The sequence below is a fragment of the Vombatus ursinus genome, unplaced genomic scaffold (assembly GCF_900497805.2).
Source record: "Vombatus ursinus unplaced genomic scaffold, bare-nosed wombat genome assembly UNPS02014825.1, whole genome shotgun sequence".
Classification (NCBI taxonomy): domain Eukaryota; kingdom Metazoa; phylum Chordata; class Mammalia; order Diprotodontia; family Vombatidae; genus Vombatus; species Vombatus ursinus.
Genome location: NW_020954603.1, coordinates 9,470,706 through 9,491,790, shown reverse-complemented (window position 1 = coordinate 9,491,790; position 21,085 = coordinate 9,470,706). Strand labels below are relative to the sequence as shown.

Sequence of the window (21,085 nt, the reverse complement as noted above, 5' to 3'; positions counted from 1 at the left end):
TCTGTAGGAAGTTGTCACAATCAGTGTTGATATCTGTTCTTCTTTTCCTATTTTTGGCATTAATAATATGTGTAAATAGGTTAGATTGGAGTGGTTTTTTTTTTGTGGGGAGGATTGTTTCAATTGTTTACCATATATCTCCTCATTTTTATTTTTTTTTCCAGCTTTGTATTATTTTTATCTTTGTTGAAGCAATCAGCAGTCAGATTCAGAAATGATTCCACATTGTTAATGGTCTTTACTTGTCAGTCAAAATCAAACAAATTTAATTTTTTGCTGTATTATTTGATGGAGGCAGCTGGTGGCTCAATGGATAGAGCACTGGGCCTGGAGTCAGGAAGACCTAAGTTCAAATCCAGCCTCAGACACTTCCTACCTGTGTGACCTTGAGCAAATCACTTAACCAGTGATTGCCTGACAAAAGGATCCACTGGAGAAGGAAATGACAAAATGGCAAACCACTCCAGTATCTTTGCCAAGATGATCCCATTGACAGCTGTGCTAAGCATTGCAAGTATTATCCCCATTTTATAGATGATGAAACTAAGGTGCAAAGAGGTTAGGTGACTTATTTAAAGTAAAGCTTACTTTACTCCCTCACTGCCCTGTTCTTACCAGTTGCCTTAAATGCAGGACATGCCATTTTACTTCTGGAGCTCCTATTCAAGGGCCCTCAGTTACTGATTAGTGAGTACCTTCTATGTGCTCCTCGGGGTCAGGCCAGCTGCCCCCGCGAGCTTCACTTTATTCTCTTAACCATCCTCCCACCCATGCTTCTTGCTACTGCGTACATACCCTCCCGTTTCTGGTTCTAGAACCATAATCAAATCAACACAGCTCCGCTCTTGCAAAGATGTGTCAATCTATGGTTCTATTCCGTATCTCTATAATTTCCCAAACCAAAGTACTTCTTCCTGCCCACCACTCCCTTATGGCTGTTGTCTCCCTTCTAAGCTCCTAGAGGGCAGAGGCTTCTTTTGCCTTTGTTTTTGTGCTCCAAGGGCTTAGCACAGTGCTTGGCACATAGTAAGCACTTAGTAAATGCTTTTCATTCATTCATTCGCTGACCAAAGTCATATAACCAGAAAGTCATATCTTAGGTTTAAACTTTGATTTTTCACGACTCTAAGACTCTTTACATTATACCATGCAGTCTCTCTGTTTTTTTTTTCTTTTTTTGGTGAGGTGATCGGGGTTAAGTGACTTGCCTAGGGTCACACAGCTAGTAAGCGTCAAGTATCTGAGGCCAGATCTGAACTCAGGTTTCTGACTGCAAGGCCAAAGCTCTATCCACTGTGCTACCTAGCTGCCCCACCATGCCGTCTCTTAAAATTAGAGGAAACAATGTGGACTAGGAGACTTGAATGGAAGTAGAAAGGAAGTCATAGTAATAGTCACTGTTCCTCTACCTGTTCTGCTTCTGTGTCAGGGGTATAGTCTGAAAAACAACACTGTGCCAGACTTTTCCTTTTTACCTATGTGATGTTTAAAAAGTTTGGGTAATTAATCATTTAATTAATAATGCTTAGCATTTTATTAGTAAAAGGAAGGGTCATTTGGCCATCTCTCTTGGATCAGAGACAAATCATGGTGGTGAGCTCACAGTCTATATGTCCTTGTATGTCCTTGGAAAAGTGGGTGTTCTTGAAGGTGTCAGTCAGCTCTGATTGGTTAACAATTAATGAGAGAATGAATATTGCAATGAGAGGTGGATATTCTGATGTAGGTCTTGGGGATGTAACTTTGATTATGTCATTTACTTCTAAATTACCCCCCAACCTTGGGAAATCTAGACCAGCGCTTCTTAAACTGTGGGTCACAAAAAAAAGTGGCAACAGTAAAAGGTTTCTAAACATGCAGCGACCAAAAATTAATTCAAAATCAAACGCGTAATGAATCTGAGGTGTTTCTGGTAGCGCTTGCTCGTGTTGCATCATGTAACTTTACTGCAGCCTTAGTTCTGAACACACAACATGCACACTTTGCACTACACATGCTGTCATGCCATGCAATGCCAATGAACACTGTCAGAAACTTTGACTCAGATTCGAGACTGTTATATGTTATGAATTGCAGTATTTTTAGTCTACATACAAAATCGTTAAGTGAATTTTGTCTTGGGATTAGGACAGAATTTCCAACAATTTCTGAAATGACCCTAAACATATCTCTGCCATTTTGTACGATGTATTTATGCGAAATGGCATTCTCAGCATTGACGATTATTAAATCAAAATAATGATCAGCTGTGAAAAACGTTGAAGATGCTCTGTCCTGCAGTATCAAACGTTCTGCCAAGATTTAATTCTTTATGTAAAAATAAATATATCCATCTCATTAGTATGCAAATTTGCTTTCATCTTTAATAAGTGGTAAAATTGTATGTATGCCAAAGAATTGTTTTAAAATAAATTTCTTTATGATTTATTATCAGTAAATGTTTGATTTGTGTATCTATTTTATATACCTATATACCTGGGGTTGTATAAAAATTTTTTAAGTGAAAAGTGGTCACGAGTGGAAAAAAGTTTCAGAAGCCCAGATCTAGACAAAGAATCTATATCCCCCACCCAAGCCTGAGCAGAAGACTGTGGGTAGGAGTTTCGCCTTAGATTAGGTTGAATGGGATGTCAAAACCTAGGCTGAGGAGGATGTTAATCCTAGCTGCTATCTTCAGTCCTTTCCCTCAGAGGCCCAGCCAGATGAGGACTTTAGAAAAGGGAAATTCTGGATCTTTCAAATCATTGGTTATTAATAATAATTTCTGTCACCTACCAGGTTAGTTACAGTTGAAAAGGTATAGAGTTAAGGAAGGGAGTGGACAGGGACATGTACCTGAAAGCCAAAGTCTTAGGTCATTTTAGTTTGTAAAGACACAGATATTTCATGTTCTCAGCATCTATATTATCACTCTCCCTGCTGATAAATTGAGGCATATTGCCAGAGTAACAGCTTCAGAGCCCTGAGGCCATTGCTGTTAGAGAGGAAGAACAGGACTCTTTTCCCATTTATATTCTATCTCATTCTTTGGGTCTGGCTTCTCCCACTGTGCTCTCTGTCAGTTGGCAGACAGGAGTGTACAACAGCATCTGATACCAGAATAGGAGGTGTGTATGTATGCTCGGTTCAACTCAGATTAAGGTCTTGCTTGTTCTGGGGAACTGAGTCTCTACGGGAAGATAGATTTTATCCGGAAGCCATCTGATGAAGGTAAATTTCAGGTGCTGACCTTAAGTTTTTCACTTTATGGGGTCAGCTGTTTTATTTGTGAATTGTCCATGCAAATTCTTAATCCTAGGCTAGCTTCTTTACACTGTGAAGACTGGACTTCTCCGTTTGTAACCTGTTCATATGTATTAAGAAAATATGAATTAATTTTATTATGCACCTAATAAACATACTTACAAAGTTACATTTGTTGTAAAACAAAACTTTAAAACCAGATAATCTAGGGGCAGCTAGATGGTGCAGTGGATAGAGCCCTGGCCCTGCCTGGGGTCAGGAGGGCCTCAGTTCAAATCCAGCTTCAGACATTTGACACTTACTAGCTTTGTGACTCTGGGCAAGTCACTTAACCCCGATTGCCTTGTCAAAAAAAAAATAATAATCTCTCTTGGATTATTTAATTTCAAAGTTATAACACTCTTCTCTAATGTTGTAGCTATCTGAGAATTCTTTACTTGTTTTTGGAGTCCTATACAGAATCCTATAAGTAACACTTTCAAGGTGAAAAAGAACACATTGTACCATGGTTACTTTAATTGTTTCATGATACGTAAGATTATACCAGGATTTGTAATTAGCATTTTCTGAATTTAGTTAAGATTCTCTTCAACTAGTTTTGTTGTAATTAATATTTGTATATAATGTTTGTAATTAATTTTAAAATGAAATTGATAGCTATTTGTTTGCTCATTAGTGTTTGTGTCTATAGCAGGAAGAACAGTGAACTTGGAGCCAGGAGACCTGGTTATTTCTCAGAATCAGAATTTTACAGTTAGGCTGAATGTAAGAAGCGTGGTCCTATACACATAAGTGTCTGAAGTCCTTACACTCCAAACCAGCCATACACCTGATGAGGGAAGCTAAGGACAGGCAGAAGGGTATCTTTTGCTTTAAAGCTCTATTCAGAGAAAAAGGATGGACCTTGACTTGGGGTGCAGGAGGATGATTAACTGGTAACCGGGAGAAGGCAGAGCTGCTCGGCCTTTACTTTGCTTCTGTTTTCTTTGCCATTGAGAAGGACCTTTGTTCTAGAAATGGCAGAACAACATATCCAACAGGGAATTGATACCCACGGACCTGGTAAGAGGGTGTCAAGCAGCCCTCAACTAACCCAGACCACCTGACGTGATGGTTCACTTGTTATCAGGATGTTTGAAAGATCATGGTAATCAGAAATATCAGGAGATTGGAAAGGGGAAAATGTCATGATTTAGAGGAGGTGAGAGAGCAAGTAGTCAGAATCTGAAAACTATGGGTCATTCGTTGACCTTGACTGAAATTCTTAGGAAAAACCTGGATAAGTTCTGGGTCACAGTTCCAGGATGGAGAGGAGTGGGTGTGGTTGTGAGGGAGCAGGGACTCTCCATGTGTAAGGAGCAAGGAACAGATTCCAGAACCGTAACTGTGTGGCTCTGAGCCCAAGAGCCGAGTGGGAACTTAGTTCTAACCTTTAGTTCCATACATAAGCCTGATGTGGAATAAAGCAGGGCAAGAGACCAGTACCAAAGAGGATCCAGCAGTTCACTCACTGTCAACCTGCAGAACCTCCCAGTTGGCAGAGTCCAGTAACAGTCTGTGGAAACTCAACCACACACAAGCCAATAGACCCAGACCAAGTCAGTAATTTTCAGACCCGGTGAGTAAACAGATCGCTCCCTGGATCACACTACTGTGGAAGCTGAAAACTTACAGACCTCCCAGAATGAGCTGTGAAAGCAGCAGAAGAACATAAAGATCAGGCCAGACACTTTTCCCACGTGTGCAGAGCCTAACTCTGACATAAAGTCCAAAGTCAAAAAGTTGGCTGGAAGAATGAGCAAACAAAAAAGAATCTAACAGTAAAAAGCTACTATAGTGACAGGGAATCTTAAGACAAAAGACAGAAGAAGACAGCAACTTAAAAACTTCTATAGGCAAAGCCTCAAAGAAAAATGCAGATGAAACACAAGATCAACAAGACTTCTTATGAGTTAAAGAAAATGTTTTTTTAAAGAGCAAAAAAAGTGATTTTAAAAATAAAAGGAGAGCAGTAGAGGATAAATTGGGAAAAGAGATGAAAGCTATGCAAAAAAAATTATAAAAAGAGAATTAACAGCTTGGTAAAATTGGTACAGAAATACTGAAGAAAAATTTTAAAATTAGTATTGGCCAAATAGTAAAAGAGATGCAAAAAAAATGTTGAAGAAAGTAATTCCCAAAGTATCACACAAGAGAAGCCTACATATACAACATTTGTTCTGGAAAAGATCTTGAAGTTTTAGAGGACTCTAAATTCAGTGTGAATCAGCCATCTCACTTTTCAGGAACAGATAGCTAGTTCCATTGTACTCCACCCTAGTCAGGAATCTTATTGAGTAACAATTCTTAAAATGTGGTCTGAGGACACCCTCCCCCGTGCAGGGGGTCTGAGAGGTCAAAACTATTTTCATAACAATACTAAAATATTTAACTTCTAACATGGTGGATATCAATAGATATAACTCATATTTGTTTATATGAGTCCTCAATAATTTTAAAGTGTATAAAGGGGCCTTTAGACCAAAAAGTTTGAGAACTGCTCATCTAGAGCTTGGAGTTCAGTTTTGGGTACAGTTGTCGAGCTGGAGAGCAGCCAGGATGGTGAAGAGCTTCCTGTCTATGTCTTAGGAAGATCAGATGAAGAACTAGCATATTTATCCTGAAGAGGAGAAGATTTCAGAGACAGGATAGCTGTCTTTACATATTTGAAGGTCTTTCATGTGGAAGGATTAAACTGGTTCCTTTTGACTTCAAAGGGCAGAACCAGGAGGAGTGGGATGGAAATTACTAAGAGGAAAAACTTAGGCCAGATGCCTAACAATTCAAGCTCACTGTTCAGAAGTGGAGTGGACTGGTTCAAGCAAGAGGTGGGAGGTTCCCTCAGAGATTTTCAAGTAGAGGCTGGACAGCCACTGGTTGGCAGTTTTATAGTGGCAATTCTTTTTGTGTATGGATTTGTAGATTAGAGGGCTCTTGAGGTCCCTCCCCTCTGAATTTCTGTAATTGTGATTTTGAGAAGTTCTAGGTCTTCTTTTATGTCTTGGATCCATGCCACAGGGAGAAAACAGACTTTCCTTTTGTTTATCAAAGTAAGTCAGTAAGGATTTATTATGTATCTATTGTGTGCTAGGCAGTGTGATGGGGATACAAAGAAAAAAAAATTCCATGCTTTCAGTTTGTTGGAGAAGACAACATGCAAATGACCACATACAAATAAGATAGATACAGGACTAATTGGAGAGAATCAATGGAAGGAAGGCACTTATCATTAAAGGGAACTGGAAATGAATTATGGAAGGTGGAATTTTAGCTGGGACTTGAGGGAAGCCAGAAGAAAGAGATGAAGAGTGTTGGAATTTCAAACATGGACAGCCACTGAGACTGTAGTGAGGAGACTGAATATCTTGTGTGAGAAACAGCAAGGAGGCCAGTGTGATACTGAGGTGCAGAGTGTATGGGCCAGGGGACGAGGTCTAAGCCAGACAGGATGGAGAGGGTCTGCACCAGGGCGCTGGCAGTGTCGAGAGACGCTTTAGGAAGGTGGAATCAACAGGACTTGACAACTGATTGAGGACACCTAGTTTTCTTTCTTTCCTTCTTTTTGAAATAAGTTTTTGCTGATGTTTTCTGTTTCTTACATCAGCATAGTTAGTTACCCAAGGATCTCTCCTCCACCCCCTCCAAAAGAGCCATCTCTTATGACAAATAGTGCGCATTTAGGGAAGAAAAAAATAGTGCAATTGATGGATATATTGAAGAAGTCCTCAAACATGTATAACACCTCCTACCTCCACTTCCCTTCTTATCCTGAACGCACTGATGTTGTCTGTGCAGAAGCTTCTCAGTTTCAGGTAATCAAAGTTATCTGTTTTATCTTTTGTAATTGCTTTTATGGACAGCTAGGTGATACAGTGGATATAGAGTGCTGGGCCTGGAGTCAGGAAGACTCATCTTCCTGAATTCAAATCTGGCCTCTGATACTTACTAGCTATGTGACCCTGGGCAAGTCACTTAACCCCAATGCCTAGACAAAAAAAAAAAAAAGAATTTGGATTATGATGGAAGGTGTTACTCTTAACCTATTTTCTGCTAATCTGCTTTCCTGTTTTCCCAACAGTTTAAAAATTTTTTTTTTTTTTATCAAATAAGGAGAATTCTTCCTAAATAATTTGTTTTCTACTTTATCATACACTGGGTTATTAAGTTCTGTTTTTTCTGAATCTCCCTTTTCTAGTCTGTTTCATTGATATATCTCTCTATTCTTTAAACAATACTACAGGGTTTTGTGATTTGTGATCTGAAAGTGCTGTTCTCCCTTCATCTTTTCATAATTTCCTTTGATAAGTCTAGATTTGTTGTTTTTCCAAATGAATAAAGCTCTGCAAAGTATCCCCTTGGTAATTTGATTGGTATAGCATTAAAGATGTAAAGTAACTTTGATAGTGTTGTCATTTTTATAATATTGGCACAGTCTAGCCATAAGCACCAAATATTGCTCCAACTATTTAATATTATTTATTCTTTAAGGAGCACTTTGTAATTGAATCTATACAACTCTTTTGTGTGATTTGGGAGGTTGATCCCCAGATATTTCATGCGTTTTGTAGTTATTTGGAATAGGATTTCCCTTTCAATTATTTCTTCTTGTGTTTTGTTAGTATTATATGGAAATGCTGTAGAGGACTTACTTTGTGGCCTGAAGTTGTTTCAATTAGTATCTTTGCTGATTACCTAGGGTTTTCCATCATATCAGCAAACAGAGATAGTTTTATCACCTCCTTACTAACTTTATTCTTTTAACTCCTTTCTGTTGTCTTCTTGTTGTTGGTAGCATTTTCAGAACTATATCAAACAATAGTGGGGAGAGTGGGCTTCCTAGTTTCACTTCCCTGTTGATTGGGAAAGGTTCTGTTATATCCCTGTTGCCATGTGATACTTGCTTTTGGTTTTAGCTAAGTGCTTTTTATGATATTTAAAAAGATCACCCTGTTCCTATATTTTGTATGATTTTTAGCGTAAAATTGTGTTGAACTTTGTCCGAGGTTTTTTCTGCACCTATTGAGATGATCATGTGGCTTTGGATATTTTAGTTTTAATATCATTAATTATGTTGATGTTTTCCTAATGTTAAATGACACTTAGTTTTCAAATTTAGATGGTGGTGTCCTCAACAGTAATAGGAAAGTTTAAAAAAGGGTGGTGGGTGGAGTCAAGATGAAGGAGAGAAGTCAGCAGTTTTGCCAAGCTCTCCCAACCCACCTCTCTGAACAACTTTAAAAAGTACATGAAATTGAATTCTGACAACAAAAAGGCACAGTGAGTCATTTTTCCAGCCCCAGGAAGCTCAGGAAGACATAGGGATCTGCAAACACTGCTTGGTGAAAGTGGCACTGGCTGTGGGCCTTCACTAGGTGATAGCACCAGGAATGCCCAGTGCACAGAGACAGTAAAGGCACCAATCAATCACCTGGGCAGAAACAGATTCCTAGGACCCCCTGTGTTAGCACTGGGTACAGGATCAGGTGCTATTTGGCAGCTCTCTTGCCCATTACCCAGTTCCAGGGAGGAGGAGAGGAGCAGTTGAGGTTGTAAGGGTGCCAGGGGCCCTTTCTACATAAAGACCAGAGCACAGGCCAGGAGGGCAGTGACTAATACTCTTCTCTGTATCACACCGTCTTGGAAGTGCCAAAATCTTACAGGTCCCCAGACATAACTTTGAAAGCAACAGAAGGAAATAAAAATCAGAAGATAGGTCAGATATTCCCCTACTCCCATCTTCAGAGGTAAACGGAGCCCAACTCTAACATACTGATCAAAGTCAAGAAATAGACTGGGAAAATGAACAATTAAAAAAAAAATCTGACCACAAAAAGCTACTTAGATGACAGGGAAGCTCAAGACACAAACTCAGAAGAAGAAAATGACTTGAAAACATCTACAAGCAAAGTTTTTTTGTTTTTGTTTTTTGTCTTTTTTTGGAGGCAGTTGAGGTTAATTGACTTGCCTAGGGTCACAAAGCTAGTAAGTGTCTGAGGCCAGATTTGAACTCGGGTCCTCTTGACTCCAGGGCCTGTGCTCTATCCACTGTGCCACCTAGCTGCCCCCAGAAGCAAAATCTTAAAGAAAAATGCAGATTGGACACAAGCCCAACAAGAATTTCTAGAAAAATCTAAAGAAAGATATTAAAAAATAAGATTTAAAATCAAATAAGTGGTAGAAGAAAAATCGGGGAAAGATGTGAGAGCACATAAGTATATAAAGTAGTTGGTAGGCAGAGCACTAGCAGTTTGAGAGATCAGGAAAAGCCTAGTATAGAAGCTGATGCTTGAGCTGAATCTTGAAGGAAGGAAGGGATTCTTTGAGGTAGAAGTGAGGAGAGAGTAAATTCCAGGCAAGAGGACAGGCATTGCAAAAGACGGGGAGAAGTACTTTGTGAGGAGCGAAGGGAAGATCCGTTTGACTTCACCATCGAGTACAGAAAGGGGAGTAGTACATGAGGAAGCTGGAAAAGCGGTTTGGGGACAGGTTGTAAAGAGCTTTCAGAGCCAAATGAAAGTTTGTATTTTTTTTTCTAGAAGTAATAGAAGCTTCTGGAGTTTATTGAGTTAGAAGAGTGATGTTCAAACCTGCACGTGAGGAAAATCACTTTGTCAGCTCTGCGAGAGACTTGAGGCAGGGAGAGCATATAGGAGGCCAGTGCCACAGTTCAGGGCTCTTTTCACTACATATACCATGTTACTTCCAGAACTTGAGAGAGAAAATCATCTTTTGTTGATTCACTTCTTCATTTCTTTCCCTGTCACATCCCAGAAGCCTCCACATCTTGCAAGATCTGCCTTCCTCCGATTGGTCAGCTACTCTTGCATCCTGCATTTTAAGGAAGGGCCCTAGCTAGTCATGTTTTCTCCATCACTGCTTTCAGGCTCTGCTCCTGCTTTTTTTCTTCACTGTACCGTTTTATGGACCCCTTTTCTGATCCTGGGCAAGTCACATAACCTCGTAGTGCTCTAGGCAATTCTTTTAGATGATGAATTGTAGAGAAGGAGCTGACCTTTAGATACAGAAACAGTTTCCTCGTCTTTGAATTTGCTAGATCATCGAACTCACAGTTTCACTATCCCCCTTTAGTTTTGTGCATATTTTAATGTTTATATACCTGCATGTATCTTGTCTGCTCCATAGAAGGTGAGCTCCTTGAAGATAGGGACGATTTAATTTTGTCTTTGTATTACCAGCATCTCACATAATGCCTGAAACATGAGCACTAAATAGATTTTCTTGATTAGTTGATTATATTGTTTTCCTAGTTCTGTTTATTAATTTTTATTGTCAAAGGGCCTTCAAAATTTTTAAAAAAATTTAATGTAGTTTAGCTGTCAAAATCAACTTAATAGCATGAAATATGTGCTTGTCATTTTTAATATAAAATATGTCACTCCTGCAGAGGTAGTCAAAGAAAATACGGACTTTAAATATCACTACGTAACAGATACAGATAAAAAGTTTTATAAGAAAATAATTTCACGTGATGCAGAAATAAGTTTCCTTTTTTCTCTTCCCTCTCTTTTAGGGCAATTTTGTGTGCCAGGTCTCGTTATTTTGCAGCAATGCTGAGTGGATGTTGGGCTGAAAGCTCCCAAGAGCACATCACTCTTCAAGGGTAAGCATAGTTTTTGCAGGTCAAATGGAAACAGCAGTTGGCAGTTTGACTGCAAATCATTGCAGATAATGCTGCATACAAAGCACTTTTTATGAGTCTCCTTTGACAGAATGTTCAGTGTAATGAGGTATTTCACATAGTAGAATTTTGCAGCATTGATTACTTCTTTTACTATTTGCAGTAAATGGTAGTAGTTCAGTAAATAAAGGTTTGGCCCAAATACATGTGTTCCCGTACAACACACTATAGAAACCTGAGGGTGTTTGATATATCTTTACATTTTAATCTGTATGTTGTCTAAGATAATGTCCTTGTCTGCCTTCTAAAATTATTTTGAGTTTTCTATTCTACATACTTAGATTGCATATCCCTTAAATTTGATTTTTATACACCTCCAGCCCTTGCTAAAAATAACAATCCCTTAAAATGTCATTCATAAAGGTTTGTGTATATATTAAGCATCTACTATGTAGAGGGTGCTATGCTAAGCTCTGGGGATATAATGAAAGGCAAAAGACAGTCCCTACCCTCAAGGATCTTACAACCTAATGGGAGAGAAAAACTGCAAACAGATATATAAAGCAAGCTGTATAGCATTCAGGCAATTAAAATGGGTGGAGTTGGGAGACAGAGGGTCTGTGCAAGGAACAGAAAGGAGGCCAGTGTCACTGGATCAAGGAGTACATGGTGATTGTGAGGGGAGAGGCTATAGAGTGGATGAAGACTGGAAAGGTGGGAGGGGCCAGATTGTGAATTGCTTTGAATGCCAAACAGAAGATTTTATATTAGATCCTGGAGGTAATAAAGAGCCACTGAAGATTATTGGGTAGGAGGTTATCATGGTTAGACCAGAGGAGTGGATGATCAGTTAGGAGGAGAAAGAATTAGGAGAGAGTATTGTCATGAAAACCTATCAAGAAATGGTGATCTACAAAGTCAAAGGCTGCAGAGAGGTCAAGAAGGATAACAGTTAAGAAAAAGCCAGTAGATTTGACAATTGAAAGATCGTTAGTAACTGGGGAAAGTTCTACTGAATGATGAGATCAGAAGCCAGACTTAGAGAGTGAAGAGGGTGTGAGAAGAGGAGGTGGAGGTACCTGCTGTACTAGGAGTTTAACCACCAAAGGGGGAGGGGAGATAGGATGAGAGTGAGCGAGGCTGGGCAGATTGGCATTTGGGGAATGTGGACACATAGGCCTGCTGGAGGTAGGAGGGAAGAAGAGAGATTGAAGGTGAGTGAGAGAGTGGGGATAATAGAAGGGGCAGTCTGCTGGGGAAGACAGCGACTCGCATGTAACATTAGTGTATGTAATATTTCCCTCCTCTTGTCTCCCTCTTTACCAAGAGGAGAGAAGTGTTTGAGCATGAAGAGACTATTTAGACGACTGGTCTATCAAATAATCACCATACTCTGCCGAGATAAATTATTTAATAGCTACTTGATTACAGGTTTACATGCCTGAGCTTCTGGAAAGCTCTTGTTAGGGCATAGAATTACTTGACTATCTAGTACCTATGTCTATCTTCTTTGGAACAGTACCTGTATAGGGACTATGATCCTAAGTGTCTATAATTGCATTTTAATATAAACTGTGTATTAAATCTTTCCATTTTAGCTATTTAAGGGCTGTTTCAGCATTGGAGAGGTCTTTGTCAGTAGGTGTTACATTGTAGGTGTTCATGTTTTTCTAAACATATATAAAGTACAGATGACTTACTCTGTAATAATGAAAATGCTGCTTAGTGAAACATCTGTTAAGGCAGCAGGGAAACTATTTCTTGCTGTTTTTATAGCTATCCAGTGTATTAATACATAGATTGAACTGTCTGTTGATTTTGCCCCTTACTGTGCTAAAACCATGTTTTTCTTTGTTTAGTCATCATTATCTGTTGCTTAAGCATGAGTCTGTTTAAAGAATATGTTCTCTAAGTTGTATGCCTCATTCTCATTAACACTAATAGAAGAACAACTCCTTAGGATCTCAAAGAAGCTAATATGTAATGTTCTTTATTTTAGTAATTATTTTGAAGTTTTATGCAGAAAACACAACTATATCTTAATTGTTAGATCTTTTTCACTTAGGTATCACAAAGATGGTGATGATTTTTAATCAATGTGTAGCTGTAAGGAAAATGGTTCTGCTGTCTAGCTCTAAAAATCTAGGATTCTGTACATTTTCATCTCTTTCCTCCTCCCCCTCGTAGCTTGGGAAAGTACTTACCAGTCCATTGATTTATTCATTCCTTTGTCACTCACAAATATTTATTGAGTATTAATAAGAACGATGACAATAGGAGACGTTTTTATAACGCCTTAAGATTTGTAAAGTGATTAACAAACATCTCATTTGATTCTGAAAACAACTTTGTGAATTAAGTGCTACAGATACTGTGCCCCATTTTACAGAGGAGGACACTGAGGCTTAGATTAGGTAAATGATTTTTCTTAAAGTCATACAGCCAGTGTCATATATAGGATCTCAACACAGATCTTCGTTATGCTAAGCCTAGCATCCTTGATACTCTTATCATGTTGCACAGCCCCATGTAGGCCTAAAGGGAAGAGTATTGCTCCACACTGTTAATTCACAAGCATTTATTAAGTACCTGCTGTGTATCATACCCTGTGCTAGATGCTAGGGATACAAAAACTAAAATAAAACATTCACTGCCCTCAAGGAGCATATTTCTGTCAAGGAAGATAACATACAGGTATATGTAAAATATAGCTCCTATATTACTTGACTACAGCCAAATAACCAGCTGAATACCCCTTAAAGTACACTTTTCACTATGATTCATTGTCCTTTCAACTCTTAGCCAGTGGGTATAACAAAAACTTTCATCTCCCTTTACTCTTCATTTTCCCACGTTCCATGACTAAGAATGTGTGTTACTGCCTGGTGTCTGTACTGTGCCTCAAAAAAGCAAGGAGACATCCCCATCCCAGTAAAAAGCCAAAAGATACTCCATGTAGCCTTTTACAGTCCATCCCTTCAGGCTGTCTCTGAAAAGGAAAGTTTCTTGCCCAGACCCTCAGTATACCTACTCATTGGTGAATCGATTTACCTCTTTGCTCCACGCTTGAATCTCCTCCCTAGCCCCATATTCTCTCACCAATTGTATCTTGTCCAACCCTAACCCTGGACTGCTCCCACCATCTGCTGCCTTCGCTCCTACAGATTTGTTACATGACCTCACCTGGCCCTCCCTGCAGCAGTCTGTGCCTGACACATAGCGTGTGCTTAATTAAATGCTTGTTCCCTTTTTTACATGTTGCTAGTGGGCTTGCTATTCTAACCCTTTTCAGAGTGATGGCAGTGGTAGTGATGATAATAACAATGATAATAATAACAACTAGTATTTACATAGCATTTTTAGATTTGCAAAGTGCTTTACATATGTTATCTCATTTTATCCTCAACTCTGGGAGATAGGTACCTTCATTTTACAAATCAGGAAACTGAGGCATAGAGAAGTTACATGTCCCAGAGCTAATCATTGTATGAGGCTAAACTTTATCTTAGGTTTTCCTGTCTCCCACTCTACTCACTGCACCATCAGCTTCCCAAGTCACCCCATTCTCAGGTAAGAACCTTGTCTCCAACTTCTCTAAAAAAAAATAAGGCCAGTCACATGGAACTCTCTCTCCTTTCCTCCTCCTTTCTTCACGTCACTCAGATAGTTTCTCTCACTATCTCTTCCTTCACCCCTACGTCAGATGAAGGGGTGGCCCTTCTCACTATTAGAAATCTTTCTACATGCATCCTTACTCTGGTTCCATCCCATCTTCTCCAGCAGATTGATTCCTCAATTATTCCCATTTTCTCCATCATAAATCTCTACTAATCTACTGACTGCTTACCTGTTACCTACAAACAGCCATTTCTCCCTCATCCTTAATAATCTCTCACTTGGTCCAACCATTCCCTCTAGTTGTCTTCTCTTTTATGGTGTGTCTTTGAAACCATCTCCAGTCTGACTTCTGACATCATTTAGCTGAGCCTGCTCTTTCCAGAGTTACCAGTGATCTTCTGATTGCCAAGTCTAATGACTTTTTCTCAATCTTCATCTTTCTTAGCCTCATTGTTGATCATCCTCTTCTCTGGGGTACTCTTTCCTCTCTATGTTTTTGTGACCTTGCTTTTCCCTCATGCTCCTCCTACCCATCTTCGTGCTCCTTCATAGAGCTTGACCTTTATCCAGCCCATGACCTCTGACTGCATGTACCCAAGAGTTTGCCTGAGGCCTCTTCTCTTTTCAATCTATGCCAGAGGTACTTAATATGGGGTCCATGAACCCACCCATCAAGGGGTCCTTTTATAGATTTCAGGGAGTCCTTGAAGTTGGATGAGAAAAAATATTTCCTTATTTTCACTAACCTTTTACTAAAATTTAGCATTTCCTTCAATTATGAATGTGACAACCAAAGTAGTATTAGTCCCTGTGACAAATTCTAGTTGCTGCGGATAACATGAAATAGTTTATTTTCATCAAGACTTCAGAATTACTGAAGCTATTAAATCACGTGTAATCACACTATCAACTTAGCTGAGCAACTATCAGGCACCAGGTCTGATGGTTCAGCCCCCAAACAGTGATGTCACATGTTCTCTCACATTAGTGACCTAGCCATCTTCATTGCTTTCCAGTATTCCTTACCTACAATTGTTTGGTGATCATTCATCGAAGGGAATAAGTTGCTTTCATTGTTTGTTAAAGTTTTGGAAAACTTGGCAGTTAAAATATGAATTCTTAAACCTCCCTGTGACTTTTTGTATCATAGAAAGGGGAGCTTCAGGTATAGACAAGTTCAAACATGTCTGACAGTTGAGATAATTTGAAATGTGTTCTTTAAAGTAACTTATTATTGCTAACAGATCGCACAATGATATGGGTCACATAGAATGTGATTTCTATGAGTAGAGAGGTTCTTTCTTTGTCTTTTTCTTTATATTCACTTTTGTACACTGTGTTACAAAGTGAAGTCACACACACACACAAAATATGTTGTACAAGTAACATTTGTGTATTATTCCATGAACCCAATATCTTCATAAAAAAAACTGCCAATGATATCAGAAATAAGAATCATTATTTTTAGGAAGTCAGGCAATTCTCACTTGCAACAGTAGTCAGATTCCAAGGAGGAGGTAACTCTTGAGCTGCTGCCATGTCTATTGTAGGATTAAAGGCCAATAAAAATGTAAAGACTGAGTAAATTGTTAAAATCTGCTTTACTTTACTCATCATAGAAGTTTTCAAATGTCTTACACTATACCTAACAAACATCATTTATTTCTCTATAGAGTTATCAAACAGTTGTCCAAGAAATCAATCAAATCAGACATTTTATTTTAGCTTTATTTTATGTGTTTTACAGACAACATTTAGGTTGAAATATTGAAGAAAAAGGAAGTATGATGAAAACTATGTTATATAGTTTCAGTTGCACTAATGAATGTTAGCGGATACAAAAGCCAGTGTTTTTTGAGGAAAAATTCTTGTGAATAAAAGCATAGAGGCAGCAAAGCTGAAAGAGCACTTTCTAAAGATGCACCTGAAGATTCCAGGTCTTTTCATGCTGAGAAAGCTCAATTTGAAGAGATTGGGGCCCTTCCAGCACTGGATCTACCAGTGCCTTTCATAAAGCGTCGTATAAAGTTCTTCCTGGATTTCCAGATGAAGCAATCCCCACAGTAGTGGAGAGGCTTTAGTAAAGCAGTGTACACTAGGGATGGTTAAGCAGGCTTGTGGACTACAACAGAGGGTGAAAATAATAAAGTGGTTCCATTGTTAAATGATGCAATACTTCCCAAGAATTTCTGTGAACATTTTTGAAGCAGGTAATGGAGAAATTGGCAGTCTTGCCATTTCCCTTCAGTATGTGACTGGATAAAATGGCAGGCTTATTTCAATGTAGCCAGCTCCTTGTTTTTGTTCACTATATGCATTCTGATGTTGTCAAATAAAAATTCTTATTTTATGAATCCCTTTTGGAAAGAACAAAAGCCATCAACATTTTGGAAATTGTAAAAAAAAAAAAAAAAAAGGTTGTTTTTTAGATTTGCCAAATAGAACTCTGACTGGAAAGAAGAGTCTCCTGCTTTTTTGCATAGCTGGAGCTCCTGCAGTGCTTGGCAATACATCTGGTGGTGCCGCTTGAATGAAAAAGGAAGTTCCTCACATTAACATCACTCATTACTTTTTCCTTACCAGACAAGAATTAGAAACAAAGATTCTCCCAACAACCTTGAAAGTTTTCTCAACAGATATAAAGCTCATCAACTTTGTCAGACACACGTGTAAAAGATTTTGTCAAGAAATGGGAGCAGAATATAAAGTGCTTCTCTACCACATAGATATTTGCTGGATTTCAAGAGGACAAGTCTTCAAGTGCTTGTTTGCATTTGTTTGCAAGTGCATAAATGTTCTCCATTTATGGTAAGAAATCCCTCCCTTTTTTTAAATGGAAAAACCTTTTGGAACACTTTGAAAGAAAGGATTTTACCAGTTGATTGGCTTACCTGTAGAATATGTCTAACCATATGATTGAAATAAATGTTTCAATTTAGGGTCCTAAAGTTACCATTGTAGACCCAACTGAAAAATTACAATCTTTCTTGGCTAAGGTGCCAATATAGAGAAAGAGAGTAGAAGCTGGCAACCTTATAAACTTTCAAATGCTGGAGAAAGTGCTTTACCAAGATGGGGTTGAAATATAAAATTCTCTTGCCTATTTCTTGGAAAAGTGAAATCTGTATATATCTGGAAACAGTTTAGAACTCTTTCAAAAGTTTTTTTCTATCTTGATGGCATTAAAATTTAACCATGAATTTGTAATCCTTTTCTTTCTGATGTAAACTGTGTTGAAGATGTTGACCTAGCTACAGATGAACTTACTGCTTTTAGGACAAAAAACTAAAATTGGAGCTTGGACTCAACTAGCCTTGGAGAATGCTGATATTTCTTAAGAGAACCCTATCCTCACCTTTTAAATTGGGTCATGGAAACTTTAATTTCATTTATAACAACTTATCTTTGCAAATTGGGATTTTCAGTACTTGTAACCATCAAAACAAAACATTAAAATTATTTGTCCACTATGACATTCATGTTGCCACGTTAAAGACCATCCCAGAGTTTATTGTTCTTATTCAAACTAAACAACCTTTCACACTGATATTTTAAAAAAAAATTCAATTTTAACATGTCTGTATTTTAAATTCATTGTCTTTTTATTTCATACATTAATAAAAAAACACATATTATTATCACAAATCTTTTAAAATATTTTGATACCTGTTTCAGCATAATGGATTCACTTAAATGGGTCCATGACATAAAAAAAGGTTATAATCTCTACTCTCTTCTATTTCATTTGGTGAACTCATCAGTTTTCATGGGTTCAGTTATTATCTCTATGGAAAGGATTTAAAGATCCATATCTAGCCCAAGTCTCCATCCTGAGCTACAATCCTACATCATCCAACTGCCTTTTGAACACATTAGACTGGATGTCTCAGACATCTCAAACTCGACGTGTCCAAAGTAACTCATTCTCTTTCCTCTTTAACTCTCCCTTCTTCCAAACTTCCCTGTCACTGTTAAGCACATCCTCCCACTGTGAAGCTGTCCTCTCAGTCAGCCAAAATCATGACCTCTGTGATCCTGAATTTCTCACTGTAAATCTGTTGCCAAGTCTTGTTATTCTTACCTTCACAGCGTCTTTTATATAGTCCCTTTTCAATCATAGCCTGTGACTTGGTGCAGGCCCTTGCTACCTCATGCTTGAACTATTGCAATAGCCCTCTGGTTGGTTTCCCTGCTGCAAGTCTCTCCCCATTCCAGCTTTCCTCTACTTAACTGCCAAAGTGACCTTTCTAAAGCACAGCTGTGACCATGTCACCTACCCTTCTCCCTCTACTTGGTTCCTCCCAATAAACACCAGTGGCTCCCAAGTACCTACAGGACCAAACATAAAATCCTTTGTCTCTTAATGCCCTTTACAACTTGGCCCCTTCCTATGCCAGTCTTCTTACACTCTGCTACCCTCCACATACTCTACAATCCAAGAACACCGGCTTCCTTGATGTTCCTCAAACATGACAGCACCATGTCTTTCGCTATCTGTCCCCCGTGACTAGAATACTCTTCTTCCTTGCTTCAACTTCCTTACTTTCTTGGCCTCCTTCAAAAGGAAGCCCTTCTTCTGGTAGAATTATTCCTACTCCCTTCTGAGATTACTTCCCATTTGCACTATGTATATCATATATGTGCTTAATTGTTTACATACTGTTTTCCCCATTAGAAAATTAGCTCTTTGAAAGCAAGGACTGTATTTTTGTCTTTCTTTATATCCTCAGTGACTGTCACATAGTAAGCCTTGATAAATACTACTTAATTGCCAATTTAAAAAAAACAGTTGTTTTCCAAAAGTTTGATTGTTAATAGTTTGGACTTTCCTTTATATCAGTAGTAGTTAGGTCTTAAGATTTACCTACAAGAACTTAAAAAAAAATCTGCAGTACAACTGAAATATGCTAATAGAACTATAAGATCCTAACTACCATTTTAAATATTACTTCTAGGGAAAATAGCTGCTTAGTCCCAGTCCAGAAAGCTAGAAGCTGTTTTGACTTTGCCCTGCACATGAAACCAGAATTTCTGGAGCCATTGTTACAGAAACCCCAGATATCAGTCATTCAGCTTTTATCAAGTGCCTACTATATGCCAGGCACTCTTAAACACTGGGGATACAAAGTAAGGCAAAAGATAGTCCTTGCCCTCAAAAAACTCAAAATATAATGAAGGAGACAGCAAGCAAACAAATCTGTACAAGCAAGCTATGTATAGGATAAATAGGGATTAATTAAGCTAGAGAAGGTGCTAGGATTAAGAGGGATCGGGAAAGGCTTCCTGCAGAAGGTGGGATTTTAGTTGAGACTTGAAGAAAGCTAGAGAAGCCAGGAGGTAGAAATGTGGAGGGAGAACATTCCAGGCATGGGGGACAACCAGAGAAAATGCCAGGAGCCAAGAGCTGGATTGTCTTGTTTGTGGAACAACAAGGAGGCCAGTATCACTGAGAGTACATGGAGGAAAGAGAGTGTAAGGTGTGACTAAAAGATGGTGGGCCTAGACTATGAAGGTCTTTGAATTCCAAACATAGGATTTTTGTATTTGATCCTAGAGGTGGTAGGGGGCTACTGGAGTTTATTGAATGGGTAGGAGAGGTGTGACACGGTCAGAGCTGAATTTTAGAGAGACCACTTTGATGGCTAAATGGAAGATGGACTACAAAGGGGAGAGACTTGTGGCAAACAGACCACCCAGGAGACTTGCCGTAGTCCTGGTATGAGATGATGAGGCCTGTTTTAGAGTGGTAACAGTATCAGAGGATAGCTTATATGTGCTTATCTAATTGTTTACATACTGTAGGGGGAAGGAGGCAGATTTAAGAGGTGTTGCAAAGGTGAAATTGACAGTCCCAGTTGATTAGCAATAGATTGGATATGGTGGGGTGAGCGATAGTGAGGAGCTGATGATGACGCCTAGGGACTGTTGACAGTAATAGGCAAGCTTGAAATGGAGGAGGGTTTTGGGAGAAAAATAACGAGTTCAGTTTTGGACATGTCAGATTTAAATTGTCTGCTGATTATCCAGTTTGAGATGTCTGAAAGGCGATTGGGGATGTGAGACGGGAGGTGACGAGAGAGAAAGTTGGGGCTGTGTAGGTACATTTGAGAATTGTCAGCATAGAGACGGTCATTAAATTCATAGGAACTTCTGAGATCATCTAATGAAGTATTTTTTTTCCAGTGAAGTATTATAGCTGGAGAAGAGCACCCATGATAGAGCCCCGTGGGACACACCCATAGTTAGTGAATATGACTTGGATGAGGATCCCAGCAAAGGAGACTGAGGAGTGGTCAGATAGGTAGAAGATAACCAGGAGATAGTGGTGTTCCTAAAGCCTAGAGAGAAGAGAATATCAAGGAGATGAGGTCAAAGGCTACAGAACAGTCAAGAGGGATGGGGACTGGGAAAATTCCTTGAAACTTAGTAATTAACTTATAGCTTTGGAAAAAGCCATTTCAGTTGAATGACGACCTCAGAAGCTGGATTGGAGAGGGCTTGAGACGGAGAGAAGAGGAAGCAGGGGCACCTGTTGCAGATGCTTCT

General features: G+C 38.9%; 1 protein-coding gene across 2 annotated transcripts in view; it reads left to right on the top strand.

Moving 5' to 3' along the window:
• The window catches only part of KIAA1107 (KIAA1107 ortholog), a 131,705-nt gene that overhangs the window by 40,688 nt on the left and 69,932 nt on the right, over positions 1–21,085 (top strand). For both annotated transcript variants that reach the window (XM_027838025.1, XM_027838029.1), the window contains one exon: positions 10,814–10,903. In XM_027838025.1, the coding sequence (XP_027693826.1) occupies positions 10,814–10,903 (90 nt within the window). The remainder of the gene's footprint in view (positions 1–10,813; positions 10,904–21,085) is intronic.